The sequence below is a fragment of the Poecilia mexicana genome, unplaced genomic scaffold, assembly GCF_051168715.1.
Source record: "Poecilia mexicana isolate PSO_F unplaced genomic scaffold, ASM5116871v1 scaffold_7, whole genome shotgun sequence".
Lineage (NCBI taxonomy): Eukaryota > Metazoa > Chordata > Actinopteri > Cyprinodontiformes > Poeciliidae > Poecilia > Poecilia mexicana.
This window is the reverse complement of record NW_028263376.1, coordinates 7,310,731-7,328,274: the sequence shown is the minus strand read 5'-3', so window position 1 is coordinate 7,328,274 and position 17,544 is coordinate 7,310,731. Positions and strand designations below refer to the sequence as shown.

The 17,544-nt window shown below is 44.9% G+C and overlaps 1 protein-coding gene across 1 annotated transcript in view; it reads left to right on the top strand.

Annotated features, from left to right (window-relative positions):
- The first annotated feature begins 3,103 nt into the window (after window positions 1-3,103).
- The window catches only part of skia (SKI proto-oncogene a), a 66,057-nt gene continuing 51,616 nt past the window's right edge, over window positions 3,104-17,544 (top strand). The window contains exon 1 of the mRNA XM_015011633.2: window positions 3,104-4,712. Coding sequence (XP_014867119.2) covers window positions 3,807-4,712 — 906 coding nt within the window. The 5' untranslated portion in view covers window positions 3,104-3,806. The remainder of the gene's footprint in view (window positions 4,713-17,544) is intronic.

The following is a 17,544-nucleotide window of genomic DNA, read 5'->3' as shown; positions in this document are numbered from 1 at the left end:
ATTTTTGGATTTTCTGACAAAAGAAAAATTACAAAAATTGCCTTTAACATCAAAGTGAAAATTAATTTCTTTAACATAATGACAATTAATCAAAACTATGTAGCATAAATAAGCGATTTGCAATAATATTGGCCACCTTTAAAGTGACTGACCTAAATCAACAGAGGTCCAGCCAGTTGGTGCTGGTAGTATCACAGTGAGTGGAATGGAGATCAGCTAGTGACTGTAGTTTAAGGACAGCTGTGACTCCATGGTCAGAGGAAAGAAACTTCTTTGGTCCAAAATAGAATTGTTGTAGTTCAATCACTTTTATCTCTGTGCCCCACCCAGGTTCGTTTACCAGTTTCAGGACCCGACCAGAACCCCTCAGTGTAATTACCTTGAGAAACAATGAGATTTGGTTGAGTATAAAACCAGGCTTTTAATGGTGAAAAATGATCAAAAGTTACAAGCTACACGTCATATAAATGGAACAGACACAGAGTTACATTCACTGTCCAGAGCTGGAGCCACACTGAGCTCACCTGATGGATGCAACCAAGTGAGGCAAAGACTGTAGCTCGAGTTTAGCTTTCATTCTTCTCTGCAATACCCTCCCTAAAGGTTATTCCAATCAGTTTCAGTCTGTTTATGTACGACTGGCGATAGTCGCTGGTAACAGTCGCACATAAACATGATTATGTTAGCCGCAGCAGTGTGCGTGTAAGCAAATAAAAGAGATAGAGGAAAAACACAGAATCCATAACAGAACCTTTTGTCCAGACACACAAGATGGACACCAAAACACTGCACATCACCACAAACACACTATCTCCACTGTGAAGCATAGTGGTGGCTGCATCATGCTGTGGGGTGCTTCTCAGCAGCACGCCCTGAAAACATTTTAAATGTAGAAGGTCAGATGAAGGCACCAGAACAAAGGGAAATCCTGGAGGACAATTAGTTTCCATCTGCAGGAGAACTACGGCTTCAGGGAACATTTATTATCCAGCCAAACAGCTGGACCTACACAGAGATGGTTTGAAGACAACAACGTGGAAGTTCTGAAGTGACCTAGTCAAAGCCCAGGCCTCAGTCCCATAGAGAACGTTTGGCTAGGCTAGTAAAGGGCCGTTGATCCCCACCAACCCGGGATCCACCCTGAAAATGCTCTAACGGCAGCCAAGGGGTTCAATATCTCTGCAAACTGTTTTAATGCTACGTGATTTAATTAATTTTTTTTTTTTTTTTTTTAGAAATCAGTTTTCACATTTACATTACATTTTTGGTCGTAATTTTGGTCAAAAATACATTTTTGGCCCCATATATTGTTGATCATGACAAGTGAATTTTCAAATAAATAAAATGGTAATAAATCCAAAGTGGGAATAACTTATTAAAGACACTCCAGTCCCTGATGACTCTGTACCTTCTTGGTAATAAACTAATATGTACTATCTGTAAATCTGCTTACAGCATTTTCAAATATTTAAAAATTAAACTTTGGATCGGTAATCCAATGGCAGGATGTGGCATCAGGACATGGACATATTTTATACCCCCTAAAAAAGTAGATATTGAAAAACAAAACATTTAACCTCAACTGTTCTTGCCGTTCATCTTATTACTGTCATTATGATTCCACGTTTGTTTCCTCCTAAGTCTTGCTTGTTGCTCTTCAAGCTCTCTGTGTTTTGTGTGTGTTGGAAAGGTGCTCTCTGAACACAGCAAAGCGCTGGTTTCAGGTCATGACCCACATTTTAGGTTGCAGTTGCAGCCAGATTTGGACAGGGGACGCTATAAGAGCAGAAACCACCAGAACTCTCTGGGAGTTGAACTTGCCCTCAACGCATGAACCCAAACCCTGCCAATCCTCCCCGGTTGGTTTGGATTACAGATCAGGATTATCTTTTACTAATTCCTCCAGTTTTACTTCTTTTTCTGTAACAAAACTGAATCTAACAATACGATTAAACAAACAGTATATCTAAACATGTAATTTGAAAATACTTAAACGGTACAGCTTTAGAAACATTAAGATTCCTTTGAGAAAACTCATGTAAAAACATGGAAATATCGCTGAGTTATAAATCCAACCTAGTTGCTGTTTATCAACTTCTGATAATTTTTGTTCATGCAAAGCATTAACAAGAACATTGCTTCTCACTGATAGCTCTTCTTAGCACATTAAAGCAGAAGGTACACTAAACCACAGCCAGACGGGTAGCTTAAATATGTCCTGTCTCACAAGACAACACCCATCCTCTTTTTGGTTCTTCTCTCACTGAACCAACTGACTTACATCAACTCGCCCCTGGACGTTGTGAGATGACAAATAAAACCCAGAATCTGTCTTTCAGTTTAGTTTCCTGCAGATAATTACTACAAAACACTGTCCATTAATGTGGTGATGTTTCTTGAGCATTTGGTAAAATCTAAAAAGACAGTACTGCTGCAGCGATCTGTTCTGCGTTTCAGCAAGGTTAGGTATGATGTCTTTTTCATTGCAAAATTTGTCATGGTATTTTTTTTTTATTGTCTTTTTTGATTTTCTACTGCTGTCACAAAAAAATATTTTCTTATTATCCAGCTTTTCCAGATCCAGCTCTAGGAATAAATACATTACTATTACAAAACACTTTGCTCCTTCCCTTGGTATTTGCCCTCCATATGTTCACTGATCATACATCATTGTTATGGAAAGTAAATCGTAAAGAAAAACTCAATAAAATCAAATGTTATTGTGGAGAACCCTTTACGAAGTGACATTTAAGTAATATGTAGTGACTAGTTTAATAGTCATGCACAATTGCTTAGTCGCCAGCTATGGTGGCTGACGAGACCCTATGAATATCAGCATGGGGTCTCAAACGTCCGCCCTTGCTTTGGCTAATATTAAAACTTTACATTTGTTCTAAAAACAGACAAACAAAAAAGGTTTGCAACACAGAATAATAAAATGCGACTGATTTAAAAAATATATTTCCCCTACACACTCTTTAAAGCGGCACAAGTCTTCTAACTTTCTACACTTTTTTTTCCTGCTTCGAGGTCTGTGTTAAGCTGTCCGCGCAGTGCTTGCGCGTGTTTGTGCGCGCGTTGCGGCGCATGTCGTGTGCGTGCGTGTCTACGGTGTCAGCGGCGGTGAGGGGGTGACGGCTCGTTCCTGGAAGAGCCTGGCCTGCCTGCAGAGTCACTCACATTCCTGGCTGGGATTCAATGACTGAGCCAGACACACAAACACTGAGGGTGGAGGAAGAGCGGTGGAGGAAAGGGGAGGGAGAGGGCGCGTGAGAGAGAGCTAGACGGGGCGCGAGGCAGAGAGGCAGGGAGGGAGTCGGGGAGCGCGCGCGGACGGGCACGGCAGGCTGCTTCTCAGACTTCTCATCTCCATCCAGTCAGAGTGAACTGCGGGGGCAGACGGAGCGGTTCTCTGCAGTCCTCGACAGCGGAAAGAAACCCAGAGTAAGATTTTTTTTCCCCTCGCCGAGCTTTTCCCCGCTTCGGTTGGTTTTCGCCTGCTCTGCTTTGGGAATCGACCAACGGAACTTTTCGGCACTCTGGAGTTTCAGACAGTCTTGTTTTTTTATTTTTGAAATGGACAGTCGGCGACCTGCTGCGGGGAGCGATGTTCTCTGAGCTGGACTAAAACTGTAAGAACTGTCGTAGGGATCTTTAAAAGCTCCGTTCACTGGATGTTTGATGAAGCTCTTCTCGGCTTTAGTCAGTTCTGGGACGCCGTGGATTTACCAGGTCGGGGAACGGATTGATACTTGTGATTCCCGTTCAGCGAGAAGGATTAACGCTTCCAAAGTTGGAAGAAAAACATGGAGACTGTAAGTCGGCAGAGCTTCCAGCCTCACCCGGGACTGCAACAAACTCTGAAGCAGTTTCACCTCAGCGCTATAAACTCCCTGGGCGGACCGGCGGCTTTCTCGGCTCGGTGGCAGCATGAGCTCCTCTTCAAGAAGGACGGGAAAGAGCCCGAGCCGGTCCTGCAGCATCTGCCGCCGCCCGTGATGCCGGGCCCGCTGTTCATCCCGTCCGACCGCTCCACGGAGAGGTGCGAGACGGTGCTGGAGGGGGAGACCATCTCGTGCTTCGTGGTCGGCGGGGAGAAACGCCTGTGCTTGCCGCAGATCCTCAACACGGTGCTCCGGGACTTCTCCCTGCAGCAGATCAACTCGGTGTGCGACGAGCTGCACATCTACTGCTCCCGCTGCACGGCGGACCAGCTGGAGATCCTCAAAGTCATGGGCATCCTGCCCTTCTCCGCGCCGTCCTGCGGCCTCATCACCAAGACGGACGCCGAGCGGCTCTGCAACGCCCTGATCTACGGAGGAGCATATCCGCCGCGATGCAAGAAGGACCCGGGCTCCGGCTCTCTGGAGCTGCAGCTCACCGATCGGAGCTTCAAGATCTACCACGAGTGTTTCGGCAAGTGCAAGGGCTTGTTCGTACCGGAGCTGTACAGCAGCCCCAACGCAGCGTGCATCCAGTGCATGGACTGCAGACTCATGTATCCGACCCACAAGTTTGTGGTGCACAGCCACAAGGCGCAGGAGAACAGGACTTGCCACTGGGGCTTCGACTCGGCCAACTGGAGGGCGTACATCCTCCTGGGTCAGGATTACACGGGGAACGAGGAGAAGGCGCGCCTGGAGCTGCTGCTGGACGAGATCAAGGAGAAATTTGACTTCGCCAACAAGTACAAGAGGAAAGCATCATCCAGGGTGAGTCAGTCTGGCTGCGTTCAAGCGCCACTGCTGCTGCTGACAACTTTGAGCTCTGCCATGCTTTATCCACTGATTTCCCCCATCCAGAGGAAGGAATCCATGTGTGGATCACAGTTTTGCCCCAAAGTTTTTCCTATCCCTAAAACGGAATTCTCTCTGATCCCTGTTTAGATCCTGTCTTCTCCCGTCTTCCCACTTTGAGAAAGCCCTCAGTGTTCGGCCATCATTGGCATATTGACACTAATTAGGCCTCATACACTGGTGACAACAAAACGCCTGTGGCGGCAATAAAATCATTATTCGAGTCGTGAAACTCTTAAAGCCTTCTTTATTGGCTCGTACAGTAAACACAATCTCATGTAGTAACAAATGGCTCAGTGGGGGGTGCAAACATTGGCTGGGAGGGAGACGTTAACCTGAAGGTAGTTTATTTCCCATTCCCAGGTGTAATAACAGTGTCCTCCAAGGATTTTACACCCTGAGCTAAAAAAAAAAAAAAAACTTTGTCTGGTTGTTTCTCAACTGGATTTTAAATCCTTTTCTACAACTTTCTGTCGAATTTCTGACACACTTGGAATGTTTCGATGCGTCTCTGTGTTTGCTGAGATTCAGGTGATGAGACGGGAACTCTTAGAAGTAAATCCTGAGAAGGGGTTTGCGGGGAGGGATCGGCCGATTTAAAAGGAGTCTCACCCCCACATCCACCCCCTCGGTGAAAAAGGCCCAGTGCGGCCATTTGCATGAACTGTTCCACATCAATGGAGCTGATGAAGCAGGGTTTAGAGTATTGTGGTGGAAACATAATATGATTCCAACAAAGGGGAGCATTCAGTAAACAGAGCGGACCACCCATCCCCACCTCCGACATGCTCCCCCTGCCCCCTCTTCTCCTCACCTCCTGGGTTATTTTGCGTCCTTTCGGAGCGTCTGATTGGAGCCTCGGTGGCCTTCTAGTTGAAGGAGCTCAGGAAGTGTTTGGAGGCAGGCCGCCGTCTTCCAGTCAGACCCAGAGACCAAACAGGAACTAGGGGAATCCTCCAGAGTCCTGCAATGCCTGCTGGGTACAAGACTACTGGCACACACACATACTTTGTGTTCAGGCTGGAGTGAGGACACCTCAAAGGCCTCCATTCTGGGAATGGGGAGCTCTTCTGTTTTTAAAAGTTGCAGACAAGACAGGGGAGGCTCCTCTGTCTTGCTTTTTCAACCCACTCCTGTTTCATAAAGTGACTAACGAGGTTTGCTGGGATGTGAAGAGGTTCTGGGATGTGAAGAGGTTCTGGGATGTGAAGAGGTTCTGGGATGTGGCGAGGCCCATAGTGGAAAAGGTGGCAGTGGGAGCTCAGTGGCTGGCCATTTCTGTGAATATTAACAAGGCTGTTACAGAAGTGTGAGCAGCAGTCTCGTATGCAGACAGACGCAGGAAGTGATATTGCCACACTTCCCTCCTTGCAGACGCTCTTTTGAAAGCTTCAGCTTGAGGCACGCTCGTGACTGATTCACAGAGAACCTCGGCTCTCTCCCTCCCGTCGGGGGTCCCAGGGTGAATGAGCTTTCCGTTCCCTGCTGCTTATCTCAGAGGATGCACGGCGCCGTGAACAGCGGCGGGCTGATGTGGTGCAGCGCTGGGCTGAGCTGGGTGTGGAGCTCTGATGCCAGGCCTTGGCTGTGAGACTCTTTGGTTTGTGGGTGGTGTGCATAATCAGTGGCTTTCCTCATCAGGATGTTTAGATAAGAATTGTGGCCGCAGATTTAGCAAGTTTCTAACTTTATAATTTTCCCTTAAGATGAAGTGATTTCTCCGCAGGCTGCCTGTTTGGAGAAGATATGAGAGCAAAGAGGAGCCAGGCACTGCAGACTGAGTGGGGAGAGAGGGGGGGCTTTGCAGACTGAGTTTATGTTCCAAGCTGAACCTCCCGTTCTGGAGGTAGACCTGGTCATTAGGCCTCAGTCTGCTGCTGCCTCTGGGCATTAAGCATGGCATTCGCATGGCCTGCTGTTTACCGCTGCTAACTTTAGTGGAAACCTCACTTCCTGTTTTGTGTAAAGAGCCGACCTCCATCACAGGTTGGGGGAAACTGATCCACGTCGGGATAAAAGTACATCAGGATTCCCAAGGAGAACAATACAACAGACTTTGCGCTCGCTCCACACATGTTATTATGCTGACAGCCAGCGCATTCCTGCAGGCCGTCACCATGTGTTTACTCTGGATATCTCTGCGAAAACCAAAGCAGGCTGAAATTGAAGCTGACGTGTGTGGTTGTTTTGAGCTTTTAACTCCTACAAATAGATGCTGTTTGCGGTCGATGCATTTTCCTCCACAGCTGCAGGGATGCTTTTAAACTTTGGGACGCTCAAACTTCCAGTTTTACTTAGAGGACGACTCCTGCCCCTCCCCCTCCTCGCTGCTGCAGCTCGGGATATCTGGCCTCCAGCTGAAGGGGCCGCTTGTTTCAGGCGGGAGGAGGGGTCTGTGGTGGTTGGGGCTCAGAGGAAGTGAACTCCCAGAGGGGCTGGAGGGCCATGTCCTGTTTCATATGCAAGGCGCAGTTTTGGAGCAAGCTTGCTGACTGGCAGCCGTGTGCTCGGAGGGAACAGCTGGGAACTTTCAGGCCTGTTCTCAGAGAGGTACAGCAGAGCTTCTTGTTGTCCTGACAACAGGAAGGCTGGAGATGGTTCCCATTGGCTCTTCTCTTCCTGTTCTGATGTTTGTCCTTCCAAACAACTCAGTAAATACTTAGAATTTATGGAAATTGTTTTTCGTCTCCATTCATCAGTTACTGTAAAACAGGGTTTTATTATTATTTTATAAGAAAGGATGAATGAAGTGATTTGAAGTTGACATTTTAAACCATCTGTAGCATCTTTTATTAGCAGTTAGCATGGCTAGCTCCCAAACAGCACTTTGTGTGTAAGTATGACAGAAAAAGTGGATCATTTCTTTAAGTCTGAGATTCCCAAAAGGCTTTCAGCATAGTCCATAAGAGACAGAGGTTGAAAGCTCTAAGGGATAAAACAACACATTGCTGTTGTGTTCTATTAAGCCTTCCTGTTACCTGCTAAAATCTTTCTCTCTCTGTCGCTGTGCCACAGACAAGTTTGGTTTCCTTGTTTACATCCTGGGTTTGCTTTCAAGTACCTCACTGAAACTACAATAACCGGCTTTGACCCAACAAAAGGGTCAATGTCGGTTTGACCCCTTTCTTATGGAGAGCTACCAGTCTTTCCATAAGAACGACAAATATGGTGTATCAGGTTTTGTAGTGCCTGACTGATTCTGATGGACGGCTCTCTACATAATATTAATGCCTTAAGTTAATATGAAACACACCTTAATGTTAAGGATGCGTAAATGTTAACTCATCCTTAACATTAAGGTGCGTTAATCCTAATGTTAAGGATGAATCAATTTAATTCTGAAACCCAAAGCTTGAACATTAAATTGGCCAAATACTTGGTATTTCAATTTAATTTTCCCCAAATACTTGTTCTATCAGTTCCCCAAATACTTGTTCTCATTAATGACTTTGAGGGAAAACTGCCCATGGTTAGCTCTTATAGTCCTGCCGTCTGTAGCAGAAACCAACCATCCTGTTGTCTTTGAAATGTTGGTGCACCACATGATTTCCACTCTGGCACCAGAATTCCTTCCATAATTTAACCCTGTTTAAATGCAACCTTTAACCTTTGGGTATCTACTACAATTGACCTCCAGCCAAAAGCTAACAATGGGACTTTGACCCAACAGAGTAGATCCTTGATTCTTGGAATATAACAGTCGACACATTTAGCATGTTGTGATCTTCACACTGAAGATCAAAAGATATAAGTATTGTGCAGTCGTGCTGTAGATTGAACTCACTTTTTCTCCTGTAATTTTATTTCATATTCCAAAGATAATGAAGGTTAGAGCCGGCTTCAGCCAGCCTGCCATTGTCTTAGGGGCTCATGGTGTGATCCACCATGAGGCTCAGTGAAATCAATGCCATATTGACCTTTAAGAGTCTCAACATCGAGTGGGATTGAAAAGTCACTCCCTGTTGAGCTCACAGTGACAGTCTGACACAAAGCAGAAGGACTTCAAACACCAACTTGCCAATCACTGGGCTGTTCATCATTTCAGAGGTTTAAACTGGTGTTCATTTTAAAAATCATTTATATTCAGTCACATATACATTCTAATTGACCCTAGTTAATTGTGCACAATAAATTCTTCAGAGTAGATTAAAACATTTCTGTCTAAGGAAACCCAGCAGTCAGTCACTGACTTGCAGGATTCACTCCTCCCGGACGAGGATGTAACAAATCAATTGTGTTAAGTTCTGGACTGTACAGTAATCCATGTACAGCATGAATGTAGTGACAGAGGAGAGGAAAAACTACCCTTGAACAGGAAGAAACCTCCAGCAGAACCAGAGCTGAGTATGAGCTTTTGCAGCGCTTTCTTTCCCTCTTCCTTTGTGGAAAGAAAACCTCTCTTTGAGGCTTGGTGACGTCAACTTTGAGGAACGGTATCTTCACACTGGGCTTGATGCGCCTTGAAACGGTGGCTTTATTTCCACCACAACTGCTGACAGGAAAAGCGCTGCGGAACGGAGGAAAAGCGAGCAGCATAACATCTCAGACTGCATCGCTTTGCTTTATTTGTTTGGAAAAAAAAAAAAAAACTTTCAAGAGGCGGCCACTGAAGCAGCAGTGGAAACTGAAATAAGTGCAGCGATTCTTTCTGGAAGGTACGTCTTTCTGCCAGAAGCTGTTTCTTTCGGAAGACTTTAAAGCTGTGAGAAGAAAAAGGGATTTTCCCAGTTGATGCCTGATTATGTGGAAAGCATGAAGGCTTTAGCAAACAGTCTGCATTTCACTGGATTGTGATGTAACAGCTCTGACTGACTCAACACACACAACGTTCAAATCGCTCCTGAAACAGGAAACTTTCTTACTCAAACTAGAGTCTTAATGAAGGCTGTCACCGATTGATCACTTAACACTGATGCGATGGATGGATGGATGGATGGTATTCTGTGAACCAATCAATTGGTCACAGATTGTAATTTGTCTCTTTTCCCTCTAGCTTTAATCCCCAATCAGCATGTCAGGCAGGGATAAAACAGATTTCTCTTTATGAAATCATTAAAAACATCAGAATGAAGAACTCTATCTACTTTAACTCTAGAGCTATAATCGGACGTTTTGCTTTAATGCTTCTCTTGTAATTCTTCTCTTGTCTGTTAGACTCCAAACTTCTACATCGCTCTTCCTATTTGATGTGTTATGGTGCTTAAAAAAATTAACTCAAGATTGTTTTCACGTAAAAGAAAAAAAAATGTTACGTATCTGACAGGAAACAGCCAATTGGTTCGCCTCCAGAAGAAATAGTTGCTTGGGACATTTTGAACAGAATTAAATTGATTCATGCCTGAATGATTCATAGATTTTAGAGGGTTAGCAATCCAGAAAAGTTTTCTGTGAACATGGTCATGCAGCACGCTGAAAATGATCCAAGGACCAAGGAAAAACTCTAAAAGCCATCAAGAAGGCTGGGAGGATCACTGCTACCGATCACTGGAATGTTTACACTAAGCTAAGGAAGTTTGGGATGAACTGAAAACTTTGGAAATTCAGAGTACTACTACTGAGGTTTGATTAAAGAGAAATAAAATGGAAGTCCTCATTGTCAGTTCCCCCACTGGGCTGTTGGCCTCTCCATCCACCCCCAAAGATAGATGGAGGTAGCAGCGCATGGAGTGCTTCAGTGAGCGCTCACCCGGAAGACAGTGGTCCACATCGATCCACCTGCCTGGGACAGTAGCTAGTCAGTGTTCGAGCAGAGGAGCAGACAGGGATAGAGGTATGAACAAAGCCCACCTCTCTATCACCCCACTCAAAACCAACTGCCTCCCAGGCCGTACACTGCGTTGTTGTGAACCATCTCAGCCTAAAGAGCCCACTCCTTCCTATCTGTCAGAATATTCACAGCATCGCAGTGCAGTGTGACCTTCCTGCTGCAGTGCAACCTTCCTTGTGCTCTTTGCTATTCTGAACCTCCTCTAGGTGGTAAAGGCAGCCATTCCTCCTGACGGCCCGCTTTGAAACTACACACACAGGTTTTTGTGACCTTTCAATATTTATCATATGTTTCTGTAGGAGGAGAGGTCTGCTGTGTTTATTTAATGAAAGAAGCTTTGAAATATTCATAATCACATGCGGCTGTGTAAGACCCAGCTACAGTGGCAACGGCTCCATCCACAGACCTTTGACCCCTTTAGAGCCGACCCGCATGCCTAGCCCAGCACTTTGCTGAGTTCTTCCATGTTATGTGAAGCTTAAAGCCTTGCTGCAGCTATTGATGGAGAAGAAAGTCTGACCTGTAGTAGCAAATGTTAGAGCGCTTTGGATGAAAATATCTTTGCCAGTTTTCATGTTCTCAGACATCCAGTGTGTTCAAGGGTTAGTGGATTAAAGTGACATTACAGATTTATCTGTGAATTACTGCCATTTTGGATTATCAATATGAAACACATTCTTTATGCACTAATTTTTCTTTGCTCAATAAAACAAAAAATACAATAAAAGTACAATGAAAATTCAGAACAGATTCAGCTTTTGTCGTTGAACCAACCAGGTGTGTTTTTTTATTTTTTAGTTAGTTCAGTGATAGTTTTTTACTTTAAGAAACATCGGTCTGTCAGTCAGGTCCAGGATCCAGGGCTGTAATGTAGTTCAGAGCTGGTAAACAGCCCATGAGGTGACTGATGGTTATTTTATGCTGCGTCAGCCTGGGACTATCTTTTGTGTAGGACGGCAAAGCCACTGACCCCCACCCTTTCCCCAGCCCAACCACCACACCCCTTCCACCCATCCCCATGTGAGCACATGACCTTTTCCCTCCTCAGATAAAGCTGCGACCCCCTTCTGCTCCCCCTCTCCTCCCACGGTTGGGCTCCACGGTCCTCAGGTAGAAGCTTTTAGCTTGATGCTAATAAATGAACGGTTAGGTTGCTGAAGGTGGGCTGGGTTTAGATGGTGTTCATTATAAATGAGATCCATGCTGCTGCTTCATAGCACAGGCTTTCTGAGCCTCATTCAGACTGGACCTGATCCAGTGTGTTATTTGTAGTGTCACATGTGTGTGTGTGTGCGTTTGTGTGTGTGTGTGTGTGTGTGGATCAGCTGTAGGAGGAGATTAGCATGAGCTCTCTGCTTACTCATTTCCATCCCCATCTGTCTGTCTCCCACAGTGATGCTGCCCCACCCCCGTCACACACACTGACACACACACAGCCCCACAGCCACACTGACATGTGCTCAGACGTCCACACAGCACCCACTTCCCACCCCCACAATGCATCAAGGTCTCCTGACAGATGCAGCAGGAAGATGTGTGTCCACCGAGCTTGAAGTCCTCATGTCCAGCTCGGTGGACGTCAGGAATGTTGAGAGAAACCAGCGGTCCAGCTCTTAGTTGGGAGAACTTATATTTCCAAAGGAATTTACCCCTGCAGAGAAACACATTGGATGGACAAGGAGCTCAAACTGCTGCAGTTACTCAAAGGAAGAAATTGCAAAGTCTTCTTTATGTAGATTGATATTTAAATGAATCCGTATGAAGATTCTTGCTATTCTGTTCTGTTATCTGCTGGTGCAGAATCCTTGTGTTTGTCATTTCCACCGACAATCCCATTGAAATTCTGCTTCAGCTGGGATTTGTTATCATGACCTCCATCCTCTCCTTCATGGTCCTGAACTAAATGAACCAAGTGGTTTGTTTAGTATTTGAATAATTATTCCTATACTGAACAGTTAAGAAAAAAAAAAAAAACTTTGGTTGTCGAACTAGGGGGATATTAAATGTTTAAATTCTACTTTACCCCAAATCTGTTCAGTTTGTTGATATGGCAGCAGTTTTAAAGATAAAACAACAAATGACAGGACAGCTCACAAACTCATCAACGAAATAGAAAAAAATCATGAATGCATAAAACTCTGTCACGCTTTACAAAATTATCATGTCAAAGCACAACAATGCAAACATCTCCTTATATTGTATTAAAAACATGGAATTAAATCCATCACATTCACATCAGTGCAGGACAGTCATGTGGACGGGAGCTGAAACGGTCCAGTTGGATCGTAATTAAAATGCAATACAGTCATATTCAGTTGATCATATTAGTTGATAAAGTATTTATCAACCCACATGAATAATTCATTGATAGTAAATAATCTAGTGTAAATGAAGCCCGAACCCAGAAGTGGTCTTCAATTATAGTAGAGTTGACTGACCCAAAGAGTAGGTCTACACTCATCTGAACTCTCTGACAGTCATGAGGTATAGATGTTTGTTGTGGGACCCAAATGCAGGAGACAGAAGAAGCCAGTGAATATGAAGATTTAATAAAGCATATGGAGATAGAAATTTACAAAAACCAAAGGGAGCAAAGGCAAAAACACAAAAAACAAGCTTGGTGTTTTTTGCAAGGGGAACACAAGGAGATCATGGGCAACACGAAGCACGAAGAAGTGACGGGAGTAGACAAGAATCCGGTGAGTGGTGGGTGAGGATGAGAGGGTTAAATACTAGGGAGGTTGTGAGCTTGACAGAAAGGCCTGGGCTGATGAGCTAATGGATTGCAGGTGTGAGTGGAAGGAGAGGAAGTAGACTGAGGAGAGGGAGAAAGAAAAGTGGCACAGGAGAGCGAGGAAGAGAACACCGGGGAACAGAAAATAAAACTAACACTAAAGAATAACTTAGACTAAAGAAATATGATAAACTAGAACAGCAAAAATAACTAGAAACAAGAAAAATCACAACTAGAATCAACAAGGAAGAACAGAAGTGAAAAACAAGACAAAAATAGGACACGATAGGGACACGAAAAATGGCAAAAATCCATAACCAAACTGAAACAACCCCAAATCCTGACACTGATGACATGGAATAAACAGCAGATAAAGAGAGACGTGAAGTAAAGCAATGGAATACTATATTAACTTGGAGAAGCATGAAGCTCAGGAATCCTGCCACATACTGATGGTCTTTAAACATTAAAACAGATTGAAGCGTGATTATAAAGCATTGATATACTATGTATGAATGAATCACGTTGTTACCTAGTGAAATATTTATTTTAGCCAGATTAAACCATCCAATGATATGCTGTGAGAGTAGAGTTGGGAAAGCCTCGAGGTGTTTTCTGATGTCCTTAATGAGACTCTTTGTTGGCCTCCTCTTTCTGCCAGGAAGGTGGGGGAGGAGGGAGGGGTCACATTGGCTTGACCTCATCCATGTGGAAGGAAGCTCCCAGCAGCTTGGTATAAGGTATTGTTGTGAGAGCGCAGAGTGATGATGGCGGCACTGGCGGAGGGGGAAGTGGGGCTCCACTGACCAGCCATTGTCCCTCCTTTTGTAGTGGCTATCAGATGTGGATCTGTGTTTGGGGGACAGATACCAGTGACCGCCCCTCCTCCACTTCACCGCTGGATGGTCAGGGTCCCCAAAGAGCCTGAGTCATGGACCAGTGGTCATTGTTTGCCTCCCCCACCTCAGTCCTCCAGCCCGCCTTTGGTCGGTTTTCCTGGAAGTTTCATGCTTTCTTCTGTCTTGGATAAACAAAGCAGAAGGTGACAGAACCATAGTGGAAAACGCACCCATTGCTTTATTTACAAGATGAAATCTGGAGTGGGTTCCTGACTCCAACCCACAATGTAAATGTTTAAGACTGCATGTTGTCTTCAGCATCCATCTCGACTTACATACAGATCTGTCCTGCATTTAGCCTCTCAGAGGCCATCTAATCTAAATCATGGAAATACTTTTTGGTTTATGTTTGCTGGAGTTGAAACACAGGTGATAAAAACCCCCAAATACAATCAGAAACCAGGCCAAAGTGTTTTAGCTGCTGTCCTGATGTTTTTGTAAGCTTTAGCTTGGAGGAAAGGGATTGGCTTCTCCTGGCTGACCAGGGACCAGTGGTGGTGGGACCCGGGGGGAGGGTAGGAAAACATATCAGGGACATTACACAACCAGAGATGGTCCAATACCTGTTAAATGAATACATCATTACAGATTATTCTGGCAGCATGATGAATAAGCATACCTGAAGTGTCTGTTCTGTTTAGTCTGCTCTGACTCACAGCTGCTTCTATGTCAAGGTGGGGCTAGTTAAACTTAAACTAATCAGAAGAACAGACGTCCAACCCCTAATGAGCCAGCCAAGAGCAACCAGTCAGTTCAAAGACCTGATAGTAGAACTCTGAGACGTGACGCAGCAGGTTCAGCCTAGTGGAGGAATGTGACAAAGAGCCAGATTATCTTCATTCAGCACCTTATCTGTGAACTAAAACCACACCTCAGCTGCAGCTTCTCAGACGGCTGCCGCACTATTTTGCGATGGTGGTGACTTTGGTTGCAATTAACCCACATTTCCTGTCCAGCATGACATGCCACCTCTGTTCTCAGTCCCTGAAACCAACGGAAGACTTGGTTGTTAATGGCAGAGAAATTTCATCCAACTGACCCAGCTTATTGTTTCCATGCAGAGCATTAAAGCCTTGCTCTCAGGATACAGCTGCCCACTAACTGTTGGATTCAAACAGTTCTTTGCAAGTGTGCTTTTGCACACATTGATATGAGAGGAGCACATGAAACCAGCTGCTAACCTGAATGTTAGCTTCTTCATTTCTGCCTCTCAGGCTACCACACTTAGCCATCTGTCAAAGATTGGAATTAGATTTTATAGCTTTCAAAATTCAGAAAAAGAAGAAGAAGAAAACTGAGTATGTGCAAATCAAGTCTCTCTTATTCTAATTGTGTGTAAAATAGGTCTAAATGAATTGATTGCTTGGTCAGAAATCCACTGGTCAGAAACTGAAGAATGCGATGTTGTTTAAGAGTAGATCACCATGCTTCGCCCCCCTCAGGGGGCAGAACTCTCCATCATGGTCTGCTAAAGCATCCATGCAGATGTTGAAGCAGAACTCCAGCTGCTGTTCACAGCGCCCAGACTTGCTCTTTGCTTTTTACTCCATTGATTACACATCCAAACCTCCGTCCTCTTCCTCATCTTTTTCTCTCTTCATACACTCATTCATGTGCAACACTCTCATTGTGCTCCAGAGCAGACAATAGGGCTCTTATAATGATAGTAATTGTAGATCTCTGAGACGAGGTGGTGTGTGAAGTGTGGAACGGCCTCTGAGGCGAGGTCTCAGCCTGCTTGCTGCTGCTGCTGCTGCTGCTGATGCCGCTGCAGGACGTCTGGCAGGACCTCTGGCTACGCTGACTCAGCTGAGCTCACTGCTTCTCTGTGACCCTGGCTTTCTTGCCGGCCTCGTCGTCTGCCCGTTTTAATTATCTGCACACACACAGAAACAGGAACTCATCTGTCAGAACCCCCCCCCTCTGACTGAGGAGGTGTGGAGTGTATAGTTGTATCCAGTCTTTTACTGTGCAGGATGAGGCTGGAGTTCAAAGGTTATATGAGATAAAATCCTTGGCTTGGCACACTGAACTAGAAGTGCAGATTTATAGGTTGCCATCATTTTCCTCGATCTCGCAGCACAGCTGACTCATCACATTTCTGAAGAATCAAACGTCCTCTGTGACAGAGACAGGCCGTTGCGCCACACACCGATATTGTATTCAAATATGAAACAGGTGGTTTGATCAAAGCCAAATTGATCAAACCAATTGATCAAACCACAAAAGCCCCACTTACAGATACACACTGTGATACTATCTGGCGGTTTCACAAAATCCCTTCTGGGCTTGGTTTCCTGCCAGAAAAACCACGCTTTGGTCTGAAAGTCATCCGGTACCTTTAAGGAAGAAATGTGGACAACTCAGGGGTACATTGGTCCATGTGTCTGCATGTGTTGGGCCGGCTCCAAGCAGAAATGAAGCCAGTGAGGAAGGACCAGCCCATCTAGCCATTTACCGAATACTGGATCTTGTTTCTGTTCTGAACTGCAACGCCTTTGGGAAGGTTTACATTTCAGAGTGAATATATTTGATTTTATTGATTTTATTGATCTTTTAAAAAAAATTTCCACTTATTTACTATTAATCAGGATGGCACTGTGGACCGTTTTAAAGATAAACGCTGCCAGACATTAATATTCCTCACAGAGTCTAGAAGTTTTGTATGTTTGAAAAATGAAGAAGTGGAGTGTAAAGCAACTAGTTATGGTCAAAATAAGAGAGGGCTTGTTCACATCTCTACAGCTCTGACTAAAGACAAAGCTCTAACTGCACACACATACACACAGTTGCATATCTCATATTTTAGGGCGTCAGGCTCCTGAAACATAGGATAGCGATTGATTTTTCCACGGAGCAGCAGTCGGCTCTCTTTGAAAGGGAAGGAGAGGCATTGTTTGGTCTCAGCCCAAGGACAAAGCCAAAGCTGTGTCTGTCTCTGCACTCCTTCTCCTCCTCCTCCAAGCCTTTTTCTTTGTTCTTGCTGTTTTTCTAAAACTGGTTACTTCCCCTGTGTCGAGTCTCTTCCTCCACCCGGCCAGAACCCGCTGCTCACAGCTTTCACTGTCGGTGGCGCAACCGTCTAACTCAGGAAGCTCTCTGAAACATCAGATTGCACTTCCTGCACCGATCAATACATCTCACGTCCAGCAAACACACAGCTGCGATGCACACTGAGCGCACGCGTACACACTGGGACACGCACATGCACTCGTACGGTGTGAATTCCTGCTGCAAGCATCAAAAACGGGCTTTATTTAGAGCAACATCCAGAAGCTTTCAGGCAGTGAGATGAGAAAAGATGGGTTCAAACAGCTTGCTTGGCCTTAGGTAATTAAATAACAATGA